The sequence below is a fragment of the Protopterus annectens genome, chromosome 10.part0 (genome assembly GCF_019279795.1).
Source record: "Protopterus annectens isolate FY-2018-M chromosome 10.part0, PAN1.0, whole genome shotgun sequence".
Classification (NCBI taxonomy): domain Eukaryota; kingdom Metazoa; phylum Chordata; order Ceratodontiformes; family Protopteridae; genus Protopterus; species Protopterus annectens.
Window position 1 is genome coordinate 710,536,960 of NC_056744.1, and position 21,721 is coordinate 710,558,680.

At 43.8% G+C, this 21,721-nt stretch overlaps 1 protein-coding gene across 4 annotated transcripts in view; it reads left to right on the forward strand.

The window, feature by feature from the left end:
• Positions 1-21,721, forward strand: part of NFIA (nuclear factor I A) — a 1,748,145-nt gene that overhangs the window by 839,928 nt on the left and 886,496 nt on the right. For all 4 annotated transcript variants that reach the window (XM_044085539.1, XM_044085540.1, XM_044085537.1 and 1 more), the window contains exon 3: positions 2,583-2,648. In XM_044085539.1, the coding sequence (XP_043941474.1) occupies positions 2,583-2,648 (66 nt within the window). The remainder of the gene's footprint in view (positions 1-2,582; positions 2,649-21,721) is intronic.

Below are 21,721 nucleotides of genomic sequence, written 5' to 3' on the forward strand. Positions count from 1 at the left end.
TACTACTAATGGACAGAGGCAGCTTCTAAATGCTTTATCCCATGCATGTATCCCTTCAAATTATCTACAGTACGATCCCAGTTATTCTCATTAGGAGTAATAGGTAATTATCAGCCATGAGATGGGTAAGGCCAGTCTCTAACCAAATGGATAGGCTGTTTTGAGTAAAAAAAAGGGGAATTGGCTAGGCTTAAAATGGCCCGCAAGGGCAGCTAGTCTCCTACTTACCTATGAACCTATGCTGGGTTTACCCACAACTGGTGGGAGTTGATCATGAGGATGAAGTCCATGTAGTGAAAATAGTAAGCCTGATGTGGGTAAACCAGCCTTACCTGTGGCTTGCATGATTTGATCATGAAGATGAAACCTGAGTGATCAAGGTAGTAAGCCAGCTGTGGGACCAGCTAGTGCTACCCAGACACAGGAGTTGATTATTGATATCATAAAATGCTGCTGTTTCCAAAAGTAAACTGTTTCCTTTTTAAAGCAACTGCACTGTACATTAAACTTCTTGCTGTTGTAGTATTTCCTGCCGTCTATCTTGACTGGAGATAGCCTCCTAATGTACTGTGCTTGCATTGAATATGTATACGTTGATGCTAACACAGTACATTAGTTACAATTCAGTTTCTGCCTTTTTTTCTGTTTTGAGATTAGGGAATGTGCTTCCATCCTGTTTAAGTGAGGATGGTTGACTAGTCCGGACATCTTGACGGTTAGATAGATGTGTTTTTAAATGAATTGGGACTCTCTGTTAGTTTTTTTTTTAGTTATGGGAGTTTGGCTTCCATTCTTCTGTCAGATGTGTTTTTCTCAGTTTTGAGGAGCTGAAAACATGATAGGTGTAGATATGTGTTTTTAATAGCTCTAGCCACCCAGACTTTGTATGGGTAATGTTAGAATTGGAATGAACATGCTAACTGTTCTATCTAATCAACATCAACATTTTTGAATGATTGTGATTTTTCATAGCATAATTTAGACTATCCATAGCATCCATTTATACTGCATTGTTGAGTTTGCATTAAACATGTTACTTTTGCAGCTGACTCGTATAACATTTAAAAAAATGTAAATCATAACAAACTTGAGTTGGACAAACTGTCTGCAATAAGGATTTGGCTCTTAAACTAGAAATTTGTTTTGTTGTCTCATTGAAAGGAGATGTGCAGCTTGTAGGGCACTCTACTTTTTTAGGTTATTTCTTTCAAATTTGGTCCGAGTAAGAAGTCTGTATTTTTTAACAGCAGTAATTTGTTTCTGATTGCAAATATCTAAAGAGGTAAAAATCCTTTATAAAGTAGTTCTGAAACAAGTAATATACTTTTGAAGCAACAGTGACAGATTTGTTATGGTGCATCATGTGGATTGAAAATGGAAGGCGTCATCTATCTTAGTGGTTAATAACATTGTTATCTAGTTAGGAAAGGAGGGAACAAGGAGCAGTGGGGCAACCATAAGTTTGTCCTATAGGGGTTATTGATGTGAATTACTGTATTTCTTACTAATAATATATTTTACTTGCCCTGTGAGTGTGAGTGTGTGTGTGTGTGTGTGTGTGTGTGTGTGTGTGTGTGTGTGTGTGTGTGTGTGTGTGTGTGTGTGTGTGTGTCTTGTTTGATACTGGACTTAGAAGCTCGTTTGCAGAATATAGTTTATGATCATCACTCATGGATTACAATTGAAAAAGTTCTGATACAGGTTTTCATATTCAAAATGCAAATTGTGGTACCTGATTACTAAGGAACCAAGAAGCCTTCTTGCAATGCAGTGTGTTATCTCACTACCTATTCCCTGGACATTTTTTTATGTGACATTGGGCTCTGTCATGCTTATAATCTTCTGCAAAAAAAGCAGTAACTTTGCCAAACTGCCAAGGCCACCTATGTAGTTGAATATAATTTTCCTTCTCAGACAGGAAGTCAGTCCTAGGCCACCCAGTCAACATCCAGAGGTATTTTCTGAACGCTGGTCAGAAGCACTGAAGCAGTGAAGTTCCATATGCCAAGCCATCAGGTGGCTGTTCATGAGCAGTTGTTAATTACTACTCAGCTGGAGAGCACAGAATGGGAGGGCTGTATCTTTGTGTACCTCTGCTAGTGTGCTTTCCCTTTTCATTGTGTCCTACATGACTCTATGAGCTGAAACAGGCATCAGTTCAACAGAAAAAAACACTAACTCTGCGGGATCTTTGAATATTATTGTAGTAGAAACAATGCAGATTTTATGTTGTTTGACATTCATTATCTGTAATATTTTTATATGCTGAATTGTGCTTCAAGCCTGCAGGTAAAGTAGTTCTTGGTACTGAACTTTAATTTATTTTATAACTTATACTATGCTAACTTCACATCTATCTTTACAATAAATGTTCGAACTGGGTAGAATTCTGTTTACAATAAATGTTGTTCGAACTGGGTAGAATTTTGTTTTTTTACTGCAATAGAAGAGAAAACTTGCAGCTTGTCATAAGTTGCAATGCACAGTTTGCTTGATACCATTTAAAACAGAAGCAGCAGGCAGATGTTATTTTCATTTTTGTTTTAACGAGCATTTAGGTATTTCTTTGGTTTTGTTTTCAGATTCAGGCCAATCTGAGAGTCCCAGCCAACCAAGTGACGTTGACGTTAAGGACCAGCCAGAGAATGGTAAGATCTTAATGTGGTGTTTATTATTACTGAAGAACTGCCTATAGATGTCAGCAGTTGTCATGACATATGAGCCTTTTAAGGTAAAATGGAATGCATTTATTTAACTTTGAGAAGGTAAAGAGGAATCATGACTGCAGGCTTTAGCTATTCAAGTTGGTAAACTGGATCGTTTATTCATTGCTTTGAAAGACTGGTTCTGCACACGTCATTACAGAACTTGCATTCAAATCAGTGGGTGTGTGGCATGAAGAGCGATTGAAATGTATCACTTTACTTTAGCTTGCTTGGTGTTAACTATGTACAAGCTGAAGTGAAGTATCAACATTGTTCAATTTTCAGGCTTTCTGAGTAGGTCTAGAAGCTTCTCAGGAAAAAAAGAAGCAGGTCAATAATACTTTTTGGTTCAGTGTGAGTCAAGAAAAAGTTTAAATTATCTTGGGTTAATAGATTACATTAACCACAGAACTTCAGGAAAGGGTGCCCTCAAATACAATGTACTAGCGAGTGGACATGACTTTTTTTTTAATGTAAGAGGCTTTAAACTTAACATAACATGAGAAATTTTGCTGGTTAAAAATGCCCAAAATGGGAAAGAAGCACAGCGCCATGCTTTTGTACTGATGCTGTTTGTTTATAGCACCTGATGTTTGTTTATGTGTATTGAGGACAGGAATTGAATGTTTTTTATTACAAATGTTTTTTTTAATGCCTGCAAATGTTTAAAATTGCTGTCATTTAAAAATTGCAGTAATGTACACTTTTGTCAGATTGTTCAGCAAACATAAATAAAACTTACTTTTCTGCATTTTTAGAAATGATTGTATTTTAAGAAAAATCACTCATGTTGCCATGCTGGTAACTGTTAGTGTTCCTCACAAAGAATGTTTTTACATCCACAAACAAAGAGGGCCAGATTTACGAAAGCTTGCACGGAGTTGCAGAGTAGAGTAAGACGTCAGACACCCAATATGTCTGCCGAGCGATCCAGCAACAGCCGGCAGGGACGTGCATGAGAGCTTCTAAAGCTAGTCTTGCACGGACAGTGTCATGGTATGCAAATTACCTCATTTGCTGCTGAAAGCTATGCAAATTAGGTAAATTTTTAATCCAGGAAACAATAACCTGTCCGTGACAGAGTAGTGTTATCTGCAGAAATGTACTCCGTTGGTAACAGAGTACCATTTTGCAAATAGCAAAACGGAGCTATGACAGCTCCAAATAAAGAATGCATCCATTTGAGGAGGCATGCCAATGGCCAAATATAAGGCCACTGGCATTTGTAAATGTTTAAAAATTATTAAAATCTCATTTTTTTCCCCGATCTCCAATGTTTAAGCGTAGCGCAGAGCCGCACAAATGTGCGGTGCTTAAAAAAAAACAAGAAAATAATTAAAAAATAGGCATTTTCACTAAAAAGATTATCGTGCCATGCAGGTGAATGGCAGGCTGAAGTCAACGCGGCCACTGAGTACTGGTTGCTAAAGGGGGGAAGCTCAGTGTGAGAGATGTAACCTAGCATTAGTAGGCAATCCTATGCAAATGAGGATAAGGATAGTGAATCCCAATTTTCCCCAGCATGTGAGCCATGTCCCAAGAGTGTAAGTGTAGGAGTAGGTGAATAGTAGAGTAGAAGATAGGTGACATCATGAGGGGGTGTGTCAGAAAGGCTGTATGCTTATTGGAGCACAGTGTCTTGTGTTTTCCCTGAGATGCTCAGGATTGCAAGAGATGTGTCTACAGCTGTCCTTTTTGAAAACCAGAAACCAAAGGTGTATGCCATGGATATATCTGAAATTTCTTGCAAACGTGCACACAGCGTGTGTGCGGCGCTGCCCCGGGCAGAAACAGAAAGGGAAAAGGAAGGAAAAGAAGTAGTAGGAAGTTAACCAAGGAGAACTAGCAGAGCTGACAGGTGAAATATATCAGAATCAGCCAATTACACAGGCAGCAGACTAGCCCAGTCCAGCCCAGCATTTTAAACTCTGCAAACAGCAGTCTCCCCTGTTTTTTCCCAAGAACTCTGCAACACTGCAGTATACAAAGAGTGAAAACTTAAAAAGCTTAAGTCAGACAAAATGTTAGGGGCTGCTCTTGCTATCATAAACCAACATGTGCAAGGTGCTGAGGGTGGTGATGTTGTGAATGCTGCTGAGAAACCCACAGTGAGGAGACGGAGAAGAGTGTACAGAACTAGGGTAACCTACCAGGGGCTACATGAGCTGGAGGTAGTGGAGCGCTATAGGGTGGACAGAGACCTCCTGCAGCAAATTGTTGAGCTGTGCCGGCCACGCCTCACACACAGAACCAACAGAGGGGAACCCATCGCAGTGGCTACCAAGGTATGTGTTGGCCTAAGAATACTAGCTACAGGTACATTCCAGAGACCAACTGGTGATATGATGGGGATTTCACAGGCATCAGCATCCAGGGTACTGCACCAGTTCCTGGATGCCATGTCAGCACATGTCGGTGAGCACGTATATTTCCCCAATTCCCGTGAGGCAATGGCCAGCAATATGCGTCTTTTCCACCAAATAGCAGAATACCCTGAGGTAGTGGGTGCAATAGACTGCACGCACATATACATCAAAGCACCACCCAGTGAGCGAGGTAGGGTCTACATCAACCGCAAGGGCTTCACCTCCATCAACTGCCAGGTCATGTGCGATGCCCAGGGCAGAATGTGTGTGCTGGCTGCCCTGGAAGCTATCACGATTCCCATATCTGGAATCTGACGCAACTGTACCAGAGATTTGCCAATGGGGACATCCCTGATGGTCAACTAGTGGTGGATGCTGGATATGTACTGGAGCCGTGGCTGATGACACCCATCAGAAATGCACACACACCTGAACAAGAACTCCATAATGAGGCACACGCACAAACAAGAAACATTATTGAGCGTGTGTTTGGAATGCTCAAGTCACTGTTCCGGTGCCTGGACACATCTGGTGGAGCCTTGCAGTACTCACCAACCACATGTACCCAAATTGTCATGGTATGTGCCATGCTACACAATATGATCCTGCAAAAACAGCTGCAGCAGGAACAGCATGGGGCAGGCCCAAACAGCCCCCCACCATTGCCAAGGCCTGCACAGGCACAGCGTGACTCGGAGGAGGAACACCCTGAGCCTGCCCCAGTAGGCAGAAGGAGGTGTGCCCAGTATGCCCTGGCCTTGGCAAAGAGGCAACGCATAGCACATACACCGACTCAGTAGGAATCCTGGAAATGACACCTCTTTCTGACTCGCACATACAGTAAAAGGGATGCCTAACTTGACACTACCTGTTTTCAAACATGTATAGGGAGTGTACTATGTGCATCCAACATAGGCAGCCCTGCAGTACCACCTGAGGCATGAGTGCCCTATTTTAAGCACTGCTAAGCACATTTTACCAGTATTGAGCATATTTAAATACAATTGTGCGTAGCTGCGCACCACGCTAACCAGCACAAAGTCGGGCAATGTTGGGCAAAGTTGAGCAAAGTCGGGTAAACACGCTCACACCTGCTTTACTGTTCCTTAACCAGTCAGGACTGCCCAGCAGGAAAATAAAAAGCAGTGACAGGGCTCGAACTCAGGACACTGTGCACTATAGTCACAGTACTGAACCACTAAGCCATGACAGCATTTCACTGGCACAGACACAACTTAACTCTCTCACACATACCAGTTGGGGGGGGGGGTCACATACCTAACGGTCACAGCCTGCAGGCCAAATGTAGACAAACGCGAACACAAACAAATGCTGTATCATGCCCTCTGAAGAGGCATATGAGTAACCTCCCCCCAGGCCTATGCAGACAGATAACAGCAGGCCAGGCAGTGTGATGTGGGTTGGGTAGGCTATGAAGTCACAAACTAATATACATGTAATTGGAAGCTAAGGTCTGTAGTACAGTGGTATGCCTCAAGCCAGTACGATAGGCAACAGTACAGACTAAAATGGAGTACCTGACATAGCAGTGCAGGCCTAGCAAATGTGTATAAGTGTTAGGTGAACCCTTCATCCTATGTACACCCACAGTAACAATCAGGTGTGCCCCCCCCCCCCCCGGTACAAATGAACAAATAATAGCTGTCCCCACTGTATGTAGAATGACTCATGGAAGCCCTGCAGGCACACTGTGCTTCCTGTCAATGTACAACACAAAGGTGAGCCCTGAAGTAAAAACCAACTTGATTTTCATACACATATAGTATATATGCTCATACTGGGCATGCTCACACACTTGGACCATGTCTGAGTACAGCAGTGGGCCACACATATCTGGCAGTTGCGGTTCTTACTCCAGACACTTGCCACTATTCACCAATCCTGCCTTGTGCACACAGTGATATGAAAACAGACCCATATAATATATTGGACACCTGTCATAATCAAACTATGTACTCCAAGTACTTAAGTTGTTCAAAAAAGAGAAAAACCAAAGATCATCAATAATTCTCTGATCAGTATCATCAAGAAACAATGAGCACTCCTAACATTATCCAAGCCATGGTCAAATAGTCCATAGAGAACCATGAAGCTTTCTTTTGCTATGTCATAAATATCAATGTAAACTCATATATGTTGTGGGTCACTGCAAACTGCAAATGAATTGCTTTTTTCCCACTTTTCTGAGAGTTAAAAAAGTTCAGTTACAGGCTTGCTGTTCCTGAACTGTTTGAAAGTTTCTGTGAGGCCATTTTTGCTTGGGCTGAAGGAGGGTCTCTGTGTTTATCAGTGGCAGTGACTAACATTGAGCAGCTTCCCTGCCCCCCGGAGAGGTGGTTACTGACTTGAAACTGTAGTTTTATTGGCCACTAGGCGTCATTTCCATAACTCCTTCATCTTCCTCTCTTAAAACCTAGTTGCCTCGTGGTTTGAGCGTCTTTTCAGGCTTGTTGGCTGTTGGTGAAGCACCCTCCAAGAGGAAAAACGCTGAGAGAAGAAGGAGCCACTTTTGAGATTTTAAGTATTTTTCTCTGTTTATTTGCTAAGTTTTTCTGCATAGCTGCCTAGCTTGAGCATTTTCTGGCTTGTTAAACTTGATTTCTGTATTAGTAGCTGTATTTAGAGCACAACCAAAAGCTGTTTGCTGAATTTCCTGTTTGCACTTAATTTTAAATTGTTTTTTCTTAAAACTTGCATATTTTCTGTCCTTGACCTAGCACTCTTGTGTGGGGTCATTTACTGCACTGTTATAACTTGATATTACTTGTGAACCTCTGCTATCTCTGTAAAAACAAAAACAAAAAAAATCTTGCTTTTTCCCACTTTTCTGAGAGTTAAAAAGTTCAGTTACAGGCTTGCTGTTCCTGAACTGTTTGAAAGTTTCTGTGAGGCCATTTTGCTTGGGCTGAAGGAGGGTCTCTGTGTTTATCAGTGGCAGTGACTAACATTGAGCAGCTTCCCTGCCCCGGAGAGGTGGTTACTGACTTGAAACTGTAGTTTTATTGGCCACTAGGGGTCATTTCCATAACTCCTTCATCTTCCTCTCTTAAAACCTAGTTGCCTCGTGGTTTGAGCGTCTTTTCAGGCTTGTTGGCTGTTGGTGAAGCACCCTCCAAGAGGAAAACGCTGAGAGAAGAAGGGAGCCACTTTTGAGATTTTAAGTATTTTTTCTCTGTTTATTTGCTAAGTTTTTCTGCATAGCTGCCTAGCTTGAGCATTTTCTGGCTTGTTAAACTTGATTTCTGTATTAGTAGCTGTATTTAGAGCACAACCAAAAGCTGTTTGCTGAATTTCCTGTTTGCACTTAATTTTAAATCGCTTTTTTCTTAAAACTTGCATATTTTCTGTCCTTGACCTAGCACTCTTGTGTGGGGTCATTTACTGCACTGTTATAACTTGATATTACTTGTGAACCTCTGCTATCTCTGTAAGAACAAAAACAAAAAAAAATCTTGCTTTTTCCCACTTTTCTGAGAGTTAAAAGTTCAGTTACAGGCTTGCTGTTCCTGAACTGTTTGAAAGTTTCTGTGAGGCCATTTTGCTTGGGCTGAAGGAGGGTCTCTGTGTTTAACAGTGGCAGTCACTAACATTGAGCAGCTTGTCTAAGACACGGAGAGGTGGTTACTGACTTGAAACTGTAGTTTTATTGGCCACTAGGGGTCATTTCCATAACTCCTTCATCTTCCTCTCTTAAAACCTAGTTGCCTCGTGGTTTGAGCGTCTTTTCAGGCTTGTTGGCTGTTGGTGAAGCACCCTCCAAGAGGAAAACGCTGAGAGAAGAAGGAGCCACTTTTGAGATTTTAAGTATTTTTCTCTGTTTATTTGCTAAGTTTTTCTGCATAGCTGCCTAGCTTGAGCATTTTCTGGCTTGTTAAACTTGATTTCTGTATTAGTAGCTGTATTTAGAGCACAACCAAAAGCTGTTTGCTGAATTTCCTGTTTGCACTTAATTTTAAATCGCTTTTTTCTTAAAACTTGCATATTTTCTGTCCTTGACCTAGCACTCTTGTGTGGGGTCATTTACTGCACTGTTATAACTTGATATTACTTGTGAACCTCTGCTATCTCTGTAAAAACAAAACAAAAAAAAAAAAATCTTGCTTTTTCCCACTTTTTGAGAGTTAAAAAAGTTCAGTTACAGGCTTGCTGTTCCTGAACTGTTTGAAAGTTTCTGTGAGGCCATTTTTGCTTGGGCTGAAGGAGGGTCTCTGTGTTTATCAGTGGCAGTGACTAACATTGAGCAGCTTCCCTGCCCCGGAGAGGTGGTTACTGACTTGAAACTGTAGTTTTATTGGCCACTAGGGGTCATTTCCATAACTCCTTCATTTGTCCTCAGAGGAGTGGTTTAGGGCAGTGACTTGTGGTTTGTTGGCCAATTTGGGTCATTTCCTGTCTTTTCCAGCCCCTGCTATAAAGCACGCTTTAGCGATTTAGCCCAATTTAGCCGATTTAGCGGAGTTGCTACTGTTGCACACTAGGGCAGCGCGTTAAGCAGGTTTAAACTATTCGGGCTACCTAAAGTCCACTCTTCAAATTTTCCTTAAAACTACCTTCCTCGAACTATACTACTGATCTAATCAGCGTATCCTATAATTAAAAGATCATCTCTACTTGACTCCAAGTAGACTATTCTCTATCTGTTAAACGTAGCACTTGCTCCTACAGTACTTATTACCTTGATACGGCACTCTTGTCATAGATAGTACCCCAAAAGGCAACCCCCATTTCTCGGTCACCCACGTCCCCGAATCTTTTTAAAGTTTTTTGTCTATTCCTTCTAGCATGTCGAGGATCAGTTGCTAGTGTCCTCTCCTGCTCAGCTGGTGAACCTGGGAATATTGAGGCAATGTTACAATTGCCTCATGTACACAGACAACCCTCTCCTCCTCCCACAAAACACAAATACATGCGAGAGATGCAACTATACGGCCAAACTGGAGGCTGAGCTCTCTCAACATAGGACTGGCAAGACCAGTCAGGAGGAGAAGGTTACCACACACACTATAGACCCAGTCTCACATATTACCATTACAACCTCAAATCATACACATAAACACACAAAGACATACTCGGAGGCTCTGATCAAAAATCAACCCAAACAGCAGAGGCCACCAAAGCAGACACCCAAACAACCACCACCTCAGAACACAACACCTGCAACACATAGACCTCACAGTCAGAGTGTCAAACAGTCACAGCCCTTAAGGCCAAACACAATGACAGACACACTAGTCATTGGTGACTCCATAGTCAGACACACTGACGTCCCACTCACCAGACTGAGTAAGGAGAAGGTCACAGTAAGCTGCCTGTCGGGCTAGAATCCGCCACATAACGCAAGCACTCAGGTCTCTCAACAGCAGGTACAAATATGATTCAGTCATTGTCCACGCTGGTGTAAACGACCTGAGACGTACCTCCTTGGACTACATGAAAAGAGACATTGAGGAGCTCTCTGATTATGTAGCCCAGACAGGTATGACCCTGACCTTGAGCAGTATCCTACCTTCACCAAGAATGATGCCACAATACAGAGATAAGATGATCAGCTTTAACAATTGGCTTAAACACTGGTGTCATTCAAAGGGGATCCAGTGTCTGTCTGCCTGGGATGACATGCTGGACAAGCCACGCTGCTTCAAGGGACGGCTTGCACCTGTCACCCTGGGATTCCGGATATTGGCAAAGGCTCTTGCCACCCCATAGTGCCTTTTTAGGCAAGGCTCAAATTCTAAACCTACCACCCTAGAACACAAAAAGGAAAAAACTAAGGGTAATGCTACTCAATGCCAGAAGTCTAAATCTCAAAATGCACGACTCGAGGCCCTTCTCAGTATGGAGAACATCGATGTCTGTGCTGTGACAGAAACCTGGTTCAAGGCTCCTGAGAGCACCCCAGCTATCAGGTTTTACCTCATATCATGCCCGCCCCAAAATCTGGACAATACCAAGAAAGGAGGGGGGTATCCATATTCATCAAGGACACCCACACCTCAAGACTGGTGGCAACGCACGATGCATCGGAGACCATCCAGGTGCAATTAACCATAGGCAAGACTGCTCTGCAAATTGTAGCATGTTACAGGCCACCCTCACAAACTCAGGAACCTCACATGGCCTTCCTGAAAACACTAGAGGGATAAATGTATCACCAAACACCATCATACTAGGTGACTTCAATTACCCTAATATAGACTGGGAACACTACTCAAGCCCAAACACCTTAGCCCAAAAGTTCCTGGAATTCATAAACTCAAATGCCATGGAACAACTAGTCACCATCCCCACAAGAGGAGATAACATACTTGATCTCATCATCACGAACATGGGAGCACAATGTTCAACACCGGAGGTGTACCCTCACTGGTGAGATCAGACCACAAACTAATCTCGCTGGAGGTCCTCATCCCACCCCCACCTGAAATAAAAAAGACCATAGTAAAGAACTTCTCAAAAGCCGACTTCACACTTCTAAAGACTAGTGTGGTCTCCTTTAAGGCCCCCGAGCCGGCGGAAAACAGTACTCAAGCCGCTGAATCACTTACAAATGCCTTCTACCAGCACCTGCAGGACTGCATGGATAAGGCAATTCCAAGCAAAACAAAGACTCTTTGTACCAAAGGCAAGCGTCCAGTCTGGTGGACCCCAGCCATAAACAAACTCTACAACAAAAGGAGGAAGCTACTACAAGATAGAGCAAAATCCTTAAAAGGTAAGACACCCTTGATCACTTTAAGTAAAAAACTAAGAGCTCTCATAAAATCATCCAAAGCAAATTTCGAGAGAAGAATAGCTAAAGACTCAAAAGACAATCATAAGGCCTTCTTTAGCTATGTTAGAAACCTGGGAGGAAACTCCCAGATATGCTCAGAGCTAGTTCAAAATGATGTGAAGATTACTGATCCTACAGACATTGCCAACATACTGGCTGACAGGTTCAGTGCAAACTTCTCCCAAAAGGAGAGATATCTATACCAAACGATTGCAGCCCCCAAACATCTCCAGCCCAAGTGAGAACTGCTCTCTCCAAAGCAAAAAACACAGCATCCATGGGACCTGATGGTGTCCCCGGCTGTGTGCTCTATGAACTCAATGAGGAATTAAACCCACAGCTAGGACAGCTGTTTAATCAAAGTCTTACCTCTGGATACGCACCAGGAGTGGCGCACTGCAACTGTGGTACCACTTCACAAAGGCGGTGCCTCCACCGACCCTGGAAATTACCGCCCATTAGCTTGACAAGCCTTATCTGCAAAGCCATGGAGAGGATCATAATGGACCTCATAAATAAAGACATAGGGAATTTGCAGACTTTGGATCCAACCCAGTTTGGCTTTGTCAAAGGCAGATCATGCCTTTTAAACTTGGTTGACTTTTCAAACAGTCACCAAAGCCATTGATGAGGTAAGGCAGTCCATACAGCCTACCTCGATCTGGCTAAGGCCTTCGATACAATACCCCATTCGGGTATCATTGAAAAACTCATCAGCTTAAATGTCAACCCATACATCACAAGATGGGTTGCAAACTGGCTGAGTGACAGAACCCACAGGGTCAGAGCTGCTGGCGCCATGTCAGACTCAAAGCCTGTCACAAGTGGTGTCCCACAGGGCTCAGTCCTGGGCCCACTCTTGTTTGGCATCTACTTTTCCTTAGTACAAGCAAACACAGGAGGGTTATGGCTGACAAAGTTTGCGGATGACTGCAAACTGGGCCATAGTAGAAAACACATCTGACACAGATATCCTTCAGAAGGGTCTCACAGAACGGATAACTGGTGCCAGAGCCACGCTAAAGTTAAATGCCAAAAATGCATAGTCATACCCTTCGGGAAAAACAAGGTTACCCCTAGCTACCAAATAGGTGGCAATCCACTGAGCACAGAAGAAGTTATCAGGGACCTGGGGACCCAGGTTGATAGTAGTCTGTCATTCGACACCCATGTAGCTAAAGTAGTTAGGAAGACCTTCTACATTGCCCACCTTATCATGAAGGGATTCTCATCTAGATCAAGGGAGGTCATAGTCTCCCTTTACTCATCACTCATCAGACCAATGATTGAGTACAATGCCCCATTCGGAATGTATCTGACCCGACACTTGCAGCAGCTGGAGAGGCCACAAAAGTTCCTCACCAAAAGGATAAAGGGTCTCAAAATCTGTCCTATGCTGCCCGACTGAAAGAACTCCAGCTCTATTCAGTCGCACATTGCTCAGAGGTGACCTTTGCCTAACATACAAGGCCATGTCAAACCCAGATTTGATGAATATGCTTCACCTCAAAAATCTAGATCCATCAGAGCCACAAGGGCGGAGACTTAAACCTTGACACGGCTATTAATAGGACGTGCTGGAGGGATAGATTCATCACCCAAAGACTCCCTATGCTGTGGAACAAAATCCCGGTACATGTGAGGCAGAGCACCTCGCTGGCCTTGTTCAAGAGAAATCTTGACCAATGGATGGGAGATCGCAGATATACCCCAGGGATTACCTCAGTGTCACTGCTCGACAGAGGCACAGCAAAATAATGGGTATAGTTCCCCATACTAAAGGGGTGGCGTAAGCCACAAAACGATGGGCTAGGCTTGTAAATGCCCTCGGGCAGATAGCCTAGTATGAACCTATGAACCTATGAACCTATGAGTGACATTGCTAACATCTTGTCAGACAGGTTCATACATATTTACCCCCTTCTCACTGACAAAAGGGCCCATTATCATACCTGGAGATTGTGATAACCAAGAAATCACATATACAAAGGTTAATCAGCTCTTTCCAAACCTAAAAACACGGCGTGTATGGGATAACATGGTTTCCCTGGCTGTGTCATATGTGAACTCCAAAACAAACAGACCCTGTACCTGAACAGTCTGTTGAGACTCACCGTCTGTACAGGATATGAAACTGTTTAATGGGTTACAGCAGCGTTTGACACACTCCAAGAGTGTTGGTGCACAACAGACCATGGGAACTATTGTCTTATAAGCCTAATAAGCGTGATGTGCAAGGCCATGGAGTTCATCATTATGGAACTCATAAACAGAGCTATTGAGAGCCTACAAACACCCAACACTACCCATTTTGGTTTGGTCAGGGGCAGATCATGGTTCCTAAACCTGCTAGACAGTTTTCAAGGCAGTCACCCAGGACATGCATCAATGAAATGAGCTACACATGGCCTACATAGACCTTGAAAAGCTCTTTTCCAATATCCCACACACGTGACATATCCACAAAATCAACAACCTGTGCATAAACACGTATGTCATCTGATGGATTGCCAACTGGGGCACAGATAGATCCCACAAGGTAAGAATTGTGGTCTCCTGTTCATGCTGGTAACAACTGCTGTCCCCCATGGCTCAGTCCTGGGACCCCTCCTGTCTGGTGTATACATTTCAGAAATAGTCAAACACGAGGGCTATGTTTAGCAAGGTTTGTAGATGACTGCAAAAAGGTTGTCATAATCGATGTTTGGGACAACAGAGGCATCCTTAGAAAGGGTCTCAGTCAGACAGATGTGGTGTCAAACTTATGGGCTCGAGCTACAGTCATACAAATACCACATAGGTGCCAACACCCTAAATATGGAGGTAATAATAAGGGATCTATGGACACATGTGGATAGTCATCACTACTTCCAAAAACACATTCACAAAGTGGTTAGAAAATCATGCTTTATGTTCCCACAAACTGTCAAGGTCTTTGCATGTAGGTCAAAAGAAGTTCCCTCTACTCATGAGTCATCAGACCCATCATAGAGTACCACAACACACTTGTGATGAATCTGACTAGGCACCTTCAGCAGCTGGAAAGACCACTGACGTACCTCAACAAGAGCATTACTGGCCTCAAACAGTTGCCCCGTGCAACAAGACTGAATTTAACTCAATCTGTACTCTGTTGCATACTGTCTACGCAGGTGATCTCTGCCCAACAGACAGGTCCATGTCCTACCCCAAGCTCATTGTACTACATGCTGTAGGGATATCATAATCACAAAAGTAAATAGAACATGGAGGCATACATTAATAACTCACAGACTTCCCTTTCTTTGTAAAAGGCTCCCTCCCAACCTACATTAAGCTGAGTCCCAAACTGACACTTTTCCAGAGGAGCCTTGATGAGTGTATGTGAAACTGAACTGTCACACCATGGATCACTTCATCAGCTCTACTACACAGAGGCCTAGGGAACTAACTCCATGGGTGGTGATAGCTGCACACTCTGGCCATACTAATATATGCCTTCAGGCAGATAGCCTATTAAAAGATGGATGGGCAGAGATGTGTGTAAGAGGGTGACCATGACAGGGAGCCATCCAGGACTGTCCCACCCAGCACACATCCCAATGGCACAAAAGACATGAGGTGCACATCTCACCCAGTGTACATAACAGCCACCAGTATATGTAAGAATTACAGTGTATGTGGTCCATGTGCCTGCTGTACAACATGACGGTACAATGAAGTACACATCTACTATCTGTAGACATGTACCTGTCACGTATTCTACTACATACCTATGAACCTATCTTCAATAAGGCATATGTTAGCCTAGGCAAGTTGTGCGGCTTTCACCACCCCATTGGGTAGTCTCTCAAGCCCTCTTTCTAATAGTTAGTACCCTAAGCCCCTTTCTAGTGGGGCTGCTGATGTGATCGCTGGCGTGAATTGTCTGTTTCCCATCCACTCATCAAGGTTCCTATTGAAGAATGTCAGTGAGGGGCTCTACATTGGGACTCTGTTCCACAGTAAGGCAAGTGTCTGGGATGGTACTCTATCCCACCAGCATGTTGTATTCATTGTTGTGATGAGGTTCATATCCCTGGAGTGTGTAGGGTGACTCAATTTTGTTATCTGTAGATGGAGCATGTTCAGCAGTTATGTGTTGGACATGGCTCTGTATGTTAGGCAGAGTGTGCCTCTGAGTAGGCGGTACGCAATGAAGAACAGATTTAGTTTTACCAGTTGTGTTGCATAACACAACTGTTTGAGGCCAGTAATCCTCTTGGTAAGGTACCTCTGTGGTCTCTACAGTTGCTGGATATGCGTAGTCGAGTACATCCAAAATGGTGCATTGTACTCAATGATGGGTTTGATGACTTCAGAGTAGAGGGCTACCACTACCTCTTCGGATCCTGATGCAAACCCTTTGTTGATTAGGTGGGCCACATAGGATTTCCCAATCACTTTGGCAACATGGTTGTCAAAGGAAAGATGACTACTTGTGTCCCCAGATCCCTTATTACCTTGTCAGTTTTAAGGGGGTAACACCTATGTGGTAGTTTGTGTGTACTTTGTTTTCACCAAAGGGGATCACTATGCATTCCTCCACATTGAGCTTGAGACCATGATTCTGACACCACACATCTGTCTCATAGAGTCCCTTCTGGAGAATATGTGTCATCCAGGAAATCTATTATGGCAAACACTTTACAGTTCCCAGCAGACGTAGTCAACCACAACCCTCCTGTGTTGGCATGTACATTTGAGAAGTCTATACCAAACAGGAGGGACCCCAAGACTGAACCCTGGGGGCCACCAGTTGTTACCAGTGTAGAGTGTAGAGTCTGACATGTAGCCAGCAACTCTTAATTTGTGGAATCTATCTGTGAGCCAGTTTGCAATCCATCTTGTGATGTATGGATTCATGCCCAGGTTGGTGAGTTCATCTATGATACCTGACTGGGGAATGGTGTCAAAGGCTGTAGTGAAGTATAGTTAGGCTGTGTTGAGCTCATTTCAATCATCATCCACCCAGTTCAGGAGGCGTGATCTGCATATGATGAAGCCAAACTGGGTGTGCTCAACTGTGTGAAGGTTCACAATCTCTTTATTGTTGACTTCCATTATGATTGGCTCCATTGCCTTAAAGATCAGACTCGTCGGGCTCATAGAGCATGAATGCCAAGGGGGTTTTGTGGCCCCACCCCTGTGGAGTGTGAAGAATGTTGCTGTGCAACATTCTATGGGTACATATCCTGTACAGAGCATGTAGAGAGAGGTGTAGGTATCCTTGATGAATATGGATACATCCCCACCTTATGTGCTATGATCCAGGTCCTGATGCTGGAAGGTATGAAATGAGTAGTATCCTGGTAGTGCTGGTGTGCTCTCTGGACTGCACAGAGATGTGCCTCGAGTGTGTGCATCTGGAGGCTGAGACTTCTGGCAATGGGTAGCATTTAGCTAACTTTGTGGTTATTTGTGTTGGTTACGGGGTTTGGTTTGTCCTGAGTGACCGGTGTTCCACACCTGACGTCAACGCCTCATTGGTCCCATCTGACCATAAGCTAATTACCCTACATATCCACATTCTGGACCCCCCCCCCCATTAAGGAAACCATGTTAAAAAATGTCTCCAAAGCCAACTTCATGCTTCTTAAGACAGAAGGACACCCATGCAGATGGACAATACTGTTATGACTACTGAATCCTTCACAATTGCACTTTATAAGCACTTACATGAGTGTATGCATCGTGCTATACCAAACAGAACCAAGACGCTATCCTCCAAGAAAAGGAAACCAATCTGGTGGTCCCCTGCCATAAACAAACTGCACAACAGAAGGAAGAAACTGTTGCAAAAGAGGGTAAAATCCCATGAGTGGAGGAGCTCCCTGGTCAGCCTCAGGAAGAAGCTGCTATCCCTGATAAAATCCTCCAAAGCTAGTTACGAAAACAAGGGCGACACTGATTCTAAAGACAACCACAAAGCATTCTATAGCTATGTCAAGAATCTCAATGGCAACACTCAGATCTGCTCTGAGTTACAGCACAATGGCACTAAATATACAGACCCAATTGATATTGCCAACAGCCTGGCAGATCGGATCAGTGCTAACTTTACCCCCCCTCTCACCCATGAAAGAGCACATCTCTATACCGGAACAATGCAAAGTTACTGTCATCATGTCTGCACAGGTAAAAACCACTCTCCAAAGCCAGGAACACAGCATCCATGGGACCAGATTACATCCCAGGCTGCGTTCTACACAAACTGCAGAACGAACTGGCACCACACCTACGTACCATGTTCAATCATAGCCTCACCTCAGGCTTTGTGCCTGCTGAATGGCGCACAGCAATGGTTATCCAACTACACAAGGGGGGAGCCACCACGGACCCCGGGAACTAGCGCCTCATTAGCCTGATGAGCCTGGTCTGCAAGGCCATGGAACTTATCATGGAACTTATAAACAAAGACATTGGTAATCTACAAACTCTGGACCACAACCATTTTGGGTTTGTAAAAGATAGATCATGTCTCCTAAACCTGATAGACTTCTTTGAAGCAGTCACCAAAGCCATAGACAAGGATAAGGTGGTTCACACAGCCTATCTAGATCTTGCCACGGCTTTCAACACCATCCCCCACTCTGGAATTATGGATAAACCCACTAAACTAGGTATAAATCCCTATGTCACAAGATGGGTTGCAAACTGGCTCACTGACGCAACCCACACTGTAAAAGTAGCAGACTCCAAGTCCGACTTCGGACCAGTGACAAGTGGAGTACCACAGGGTTCAGTCCTGGGTCCTGTCCTGTTTGGTATCTACTTCCCTGAAGTACAGGTTAGCATGGAAGGTCTCTGGCTAATGAAGTTCCCAGATGACTGCAAACTAGGAGCCATAATCGAGGCTACTAACTATGTGGACATCCTACAAAAGGGCCTCACTGAGACAGATGCCTGGTGTCAAAGCCATGGCCTCAGGCTCAATGCCAAAAAGTGCATTGTCATCCCCTTTCGTAAAAACACTGTACCCATGAACTACAACATAGATGGTAGTATACTTGACACCAAAAGTGTGATAAGAGACCTTGAGACACAGGTGGACAGTAGAATCTCCTTTGATAATCACATCGCCACAGTACTCAGGAAATCCTTCTACATGGTACACCTCATCACAAAATGTGTCTCATGCAGAATAAAAGAGGTCATTGTTCCCCTCTACTCATCACTCATTAGATCCATTATAGAGTACAATGCCCCTTTTGCAATGTACTTCACAAGACATCTACAACAACTGGAAAGCCTGCAGAAATATCTCACAAAGAGGATTAGCTGCCTGAAATACATGCCATACACAGACCGTCTCAAAACACTACAGCTTTACTTTGTCGCATATCGCCTACTCAGAGGTGATCTCTGCCTAACATACAAAGCTATGTCAAACACAGAGCTGTTGGACATGCTCCACTTAAAGAAATCCCAATCTCTCCGAGCGTCGGCCCCAAATCCCAGACTGAAATAGAAAAGGAGGGGGTGTATCCATTTTCATAAAGGATACCCACACCTCCAGGTTAGTGGCACAGCACGAGGCCTTGGAGACCATGCAAGCGCAACTAACATTGGGCAAAGCTGCTTATCAGATCATAGCCTGCTGTAGATCACATACCTTGTCTCAGGACCCTCACTCAGTATTCCTGAGAACAATGGAAAATATAAAGGTCCTACCAAACACCATAATATGAGGAGATTTCAATTACCCAAACATTGACTGGGAGAATTACTTGAGTACAAAGTCCTTTGCCCAATGCTTCTTAGAGTTTATAAACTCAAACGGCCTGGAACAGCTGGTCACCACACCCACTAGAGGTGACAACATACTGGACCTGATCATCACCAACATGGGGGATCAGTGTTCCACACCAGAGGTAAACCCCTCACTGGTAGTATCAGATCATGAAGTAATCACACTGGACATCCACATCCCGACCCCCACCCCCATTCAACAAAACCACTGTGAAAAACTTTTCAAAAGCAAACTTCACACTTCTCAAGACCTAAGTGGAAAGTTTCAAAGCCCCCTTGCTACAGGATAATGCTGTCCAATCTGCAGAATCCTTTACAAGTGCATTCTATGAGCATCTACAGGGATGCATGGATCGAGCCATCCCAATTAAAACCGAGACTCACTCCTCCAAAAAGAAGAAACCAATCTGGTGGTCCTTGCCCATAAATAAGCTATACAACAGAAGGAGGAAACTAACACATGATAGAGCAAAATTCCAAAAAGGAAAGGCATCACTGATCATTATTAGCAAGAAACTACGATCGCTCATAAAATAATCCAAGTCCAGTTTCTAAAGAAAAATTGCCAAGGAATCTAAAGATAACCACAAAGCCTTCTTTAGCTATATCAAACATTTAGGTGGCAACTCTGATATGCTTTCAGTTACTGCAAAATGGCAAAAAAATACACTGAACCAACTGACATTGCCAACATCCTGGTGGACAAGTTCAGTGCAAACTTCACCCCCCCTCACCCCCAAAAGGGCCCATGTCCATCCCAGAAGAATGCAGAGTCCCAGACTTCATGGACATGCAGGTAAAAACAGCCCTCTCCAACGCTAAGAACACAGCATTAATGAGACTGGATGGCGTCCCAGGCTGCGTCTTACACGAGCTCCAAAAGCAACTAAACCTTCACCTACATTCACTGTTCAGACTCAACCTTACCACAGGCTATGTACCCAAAGAATGGCATACAGCAACAGTCATCCCGCTCCACAAAGGTGGTGCCTCAACAGAGCCTGGGAACTATCGCCGTATAAACCTGACCAGCCTAGTCTGCAAAGCTATGGAGCAGATTATCATGGAACTCATAAACAGAGACATTGGCAACCTCCAGATACTGGACCCTACCCAATTTGGCTTTGTTAAAGGCAGATCCTGCCTCCTAACCCTAGTTGACTTCTTTGAAACAGTTACCAAGGCCATAAATGAAGGGAAGGTAGTCCACACAGCCTACCTGGACCTCACTAAGGCCTTTGACACAATTCCTCACTCTGGCTTCATAGACAAGCTTACCAGCTTGAACATTAACCCCTATGTCATGAGATGGGTGGCCAGCTGGCTCATGGATAGAACACACATGGTCAGAGTTGCAGGTGCCATGTCCATCTCTAAACCAGTCACAAGTGGCATCCCACAGGTCTCTGTCCTGGGACCCCTCCTGTTCAGTATATACTTCTCTGAGGTACAGGCAAGCACGGGAGGACTATGGCTGACCAAGTTCCCAGATGACTAAACTGGGGGCCATAATTGACTCTCTGGCTGACACAGACATCCTCCAGAAGATTCTTACAGAGACAGATACCTGGTGTCAAAACCATGGCCTCAAGCTGAATGCCAAAAAATGCATAGTCATCCCCTTTGGAAAAAACAAAGTGCCCATGAATTACCACATTGGTGGTAATCCACTAGGTACGGAAAATGTAATTAGGGACCTGGGGACCCAGGTAGATAGTAACCTCTCGTTTGATAATCACATTGGCAAAGTGGTTAGATATTCCTTCTATGTAGCCCACCTAATCACAAAAGGGTTCACCTCTAGATCAAGAGAGGTCATTGTGCCTCTCTACTCATCACTCATTAGGCCCATAATAGAGTACAATGCCCCATTTGGTATGTTCCTTAATTGGCACATGCAACAGCTGGTAAGACCACAGAAGTATTTCAGCAAGAGGATCATGGGCCTAAAAGAGATGCCCTATGCAGCTCGACTAAAGAAACTCCAGCTCTACTCGGTTGCTAACTGCCTGCTCAGAGCTGATCTATGCCTGACGTATAAGGCCATGTCCAACCCGGAATTAATGGACATGCTCCACCTCAAGAAA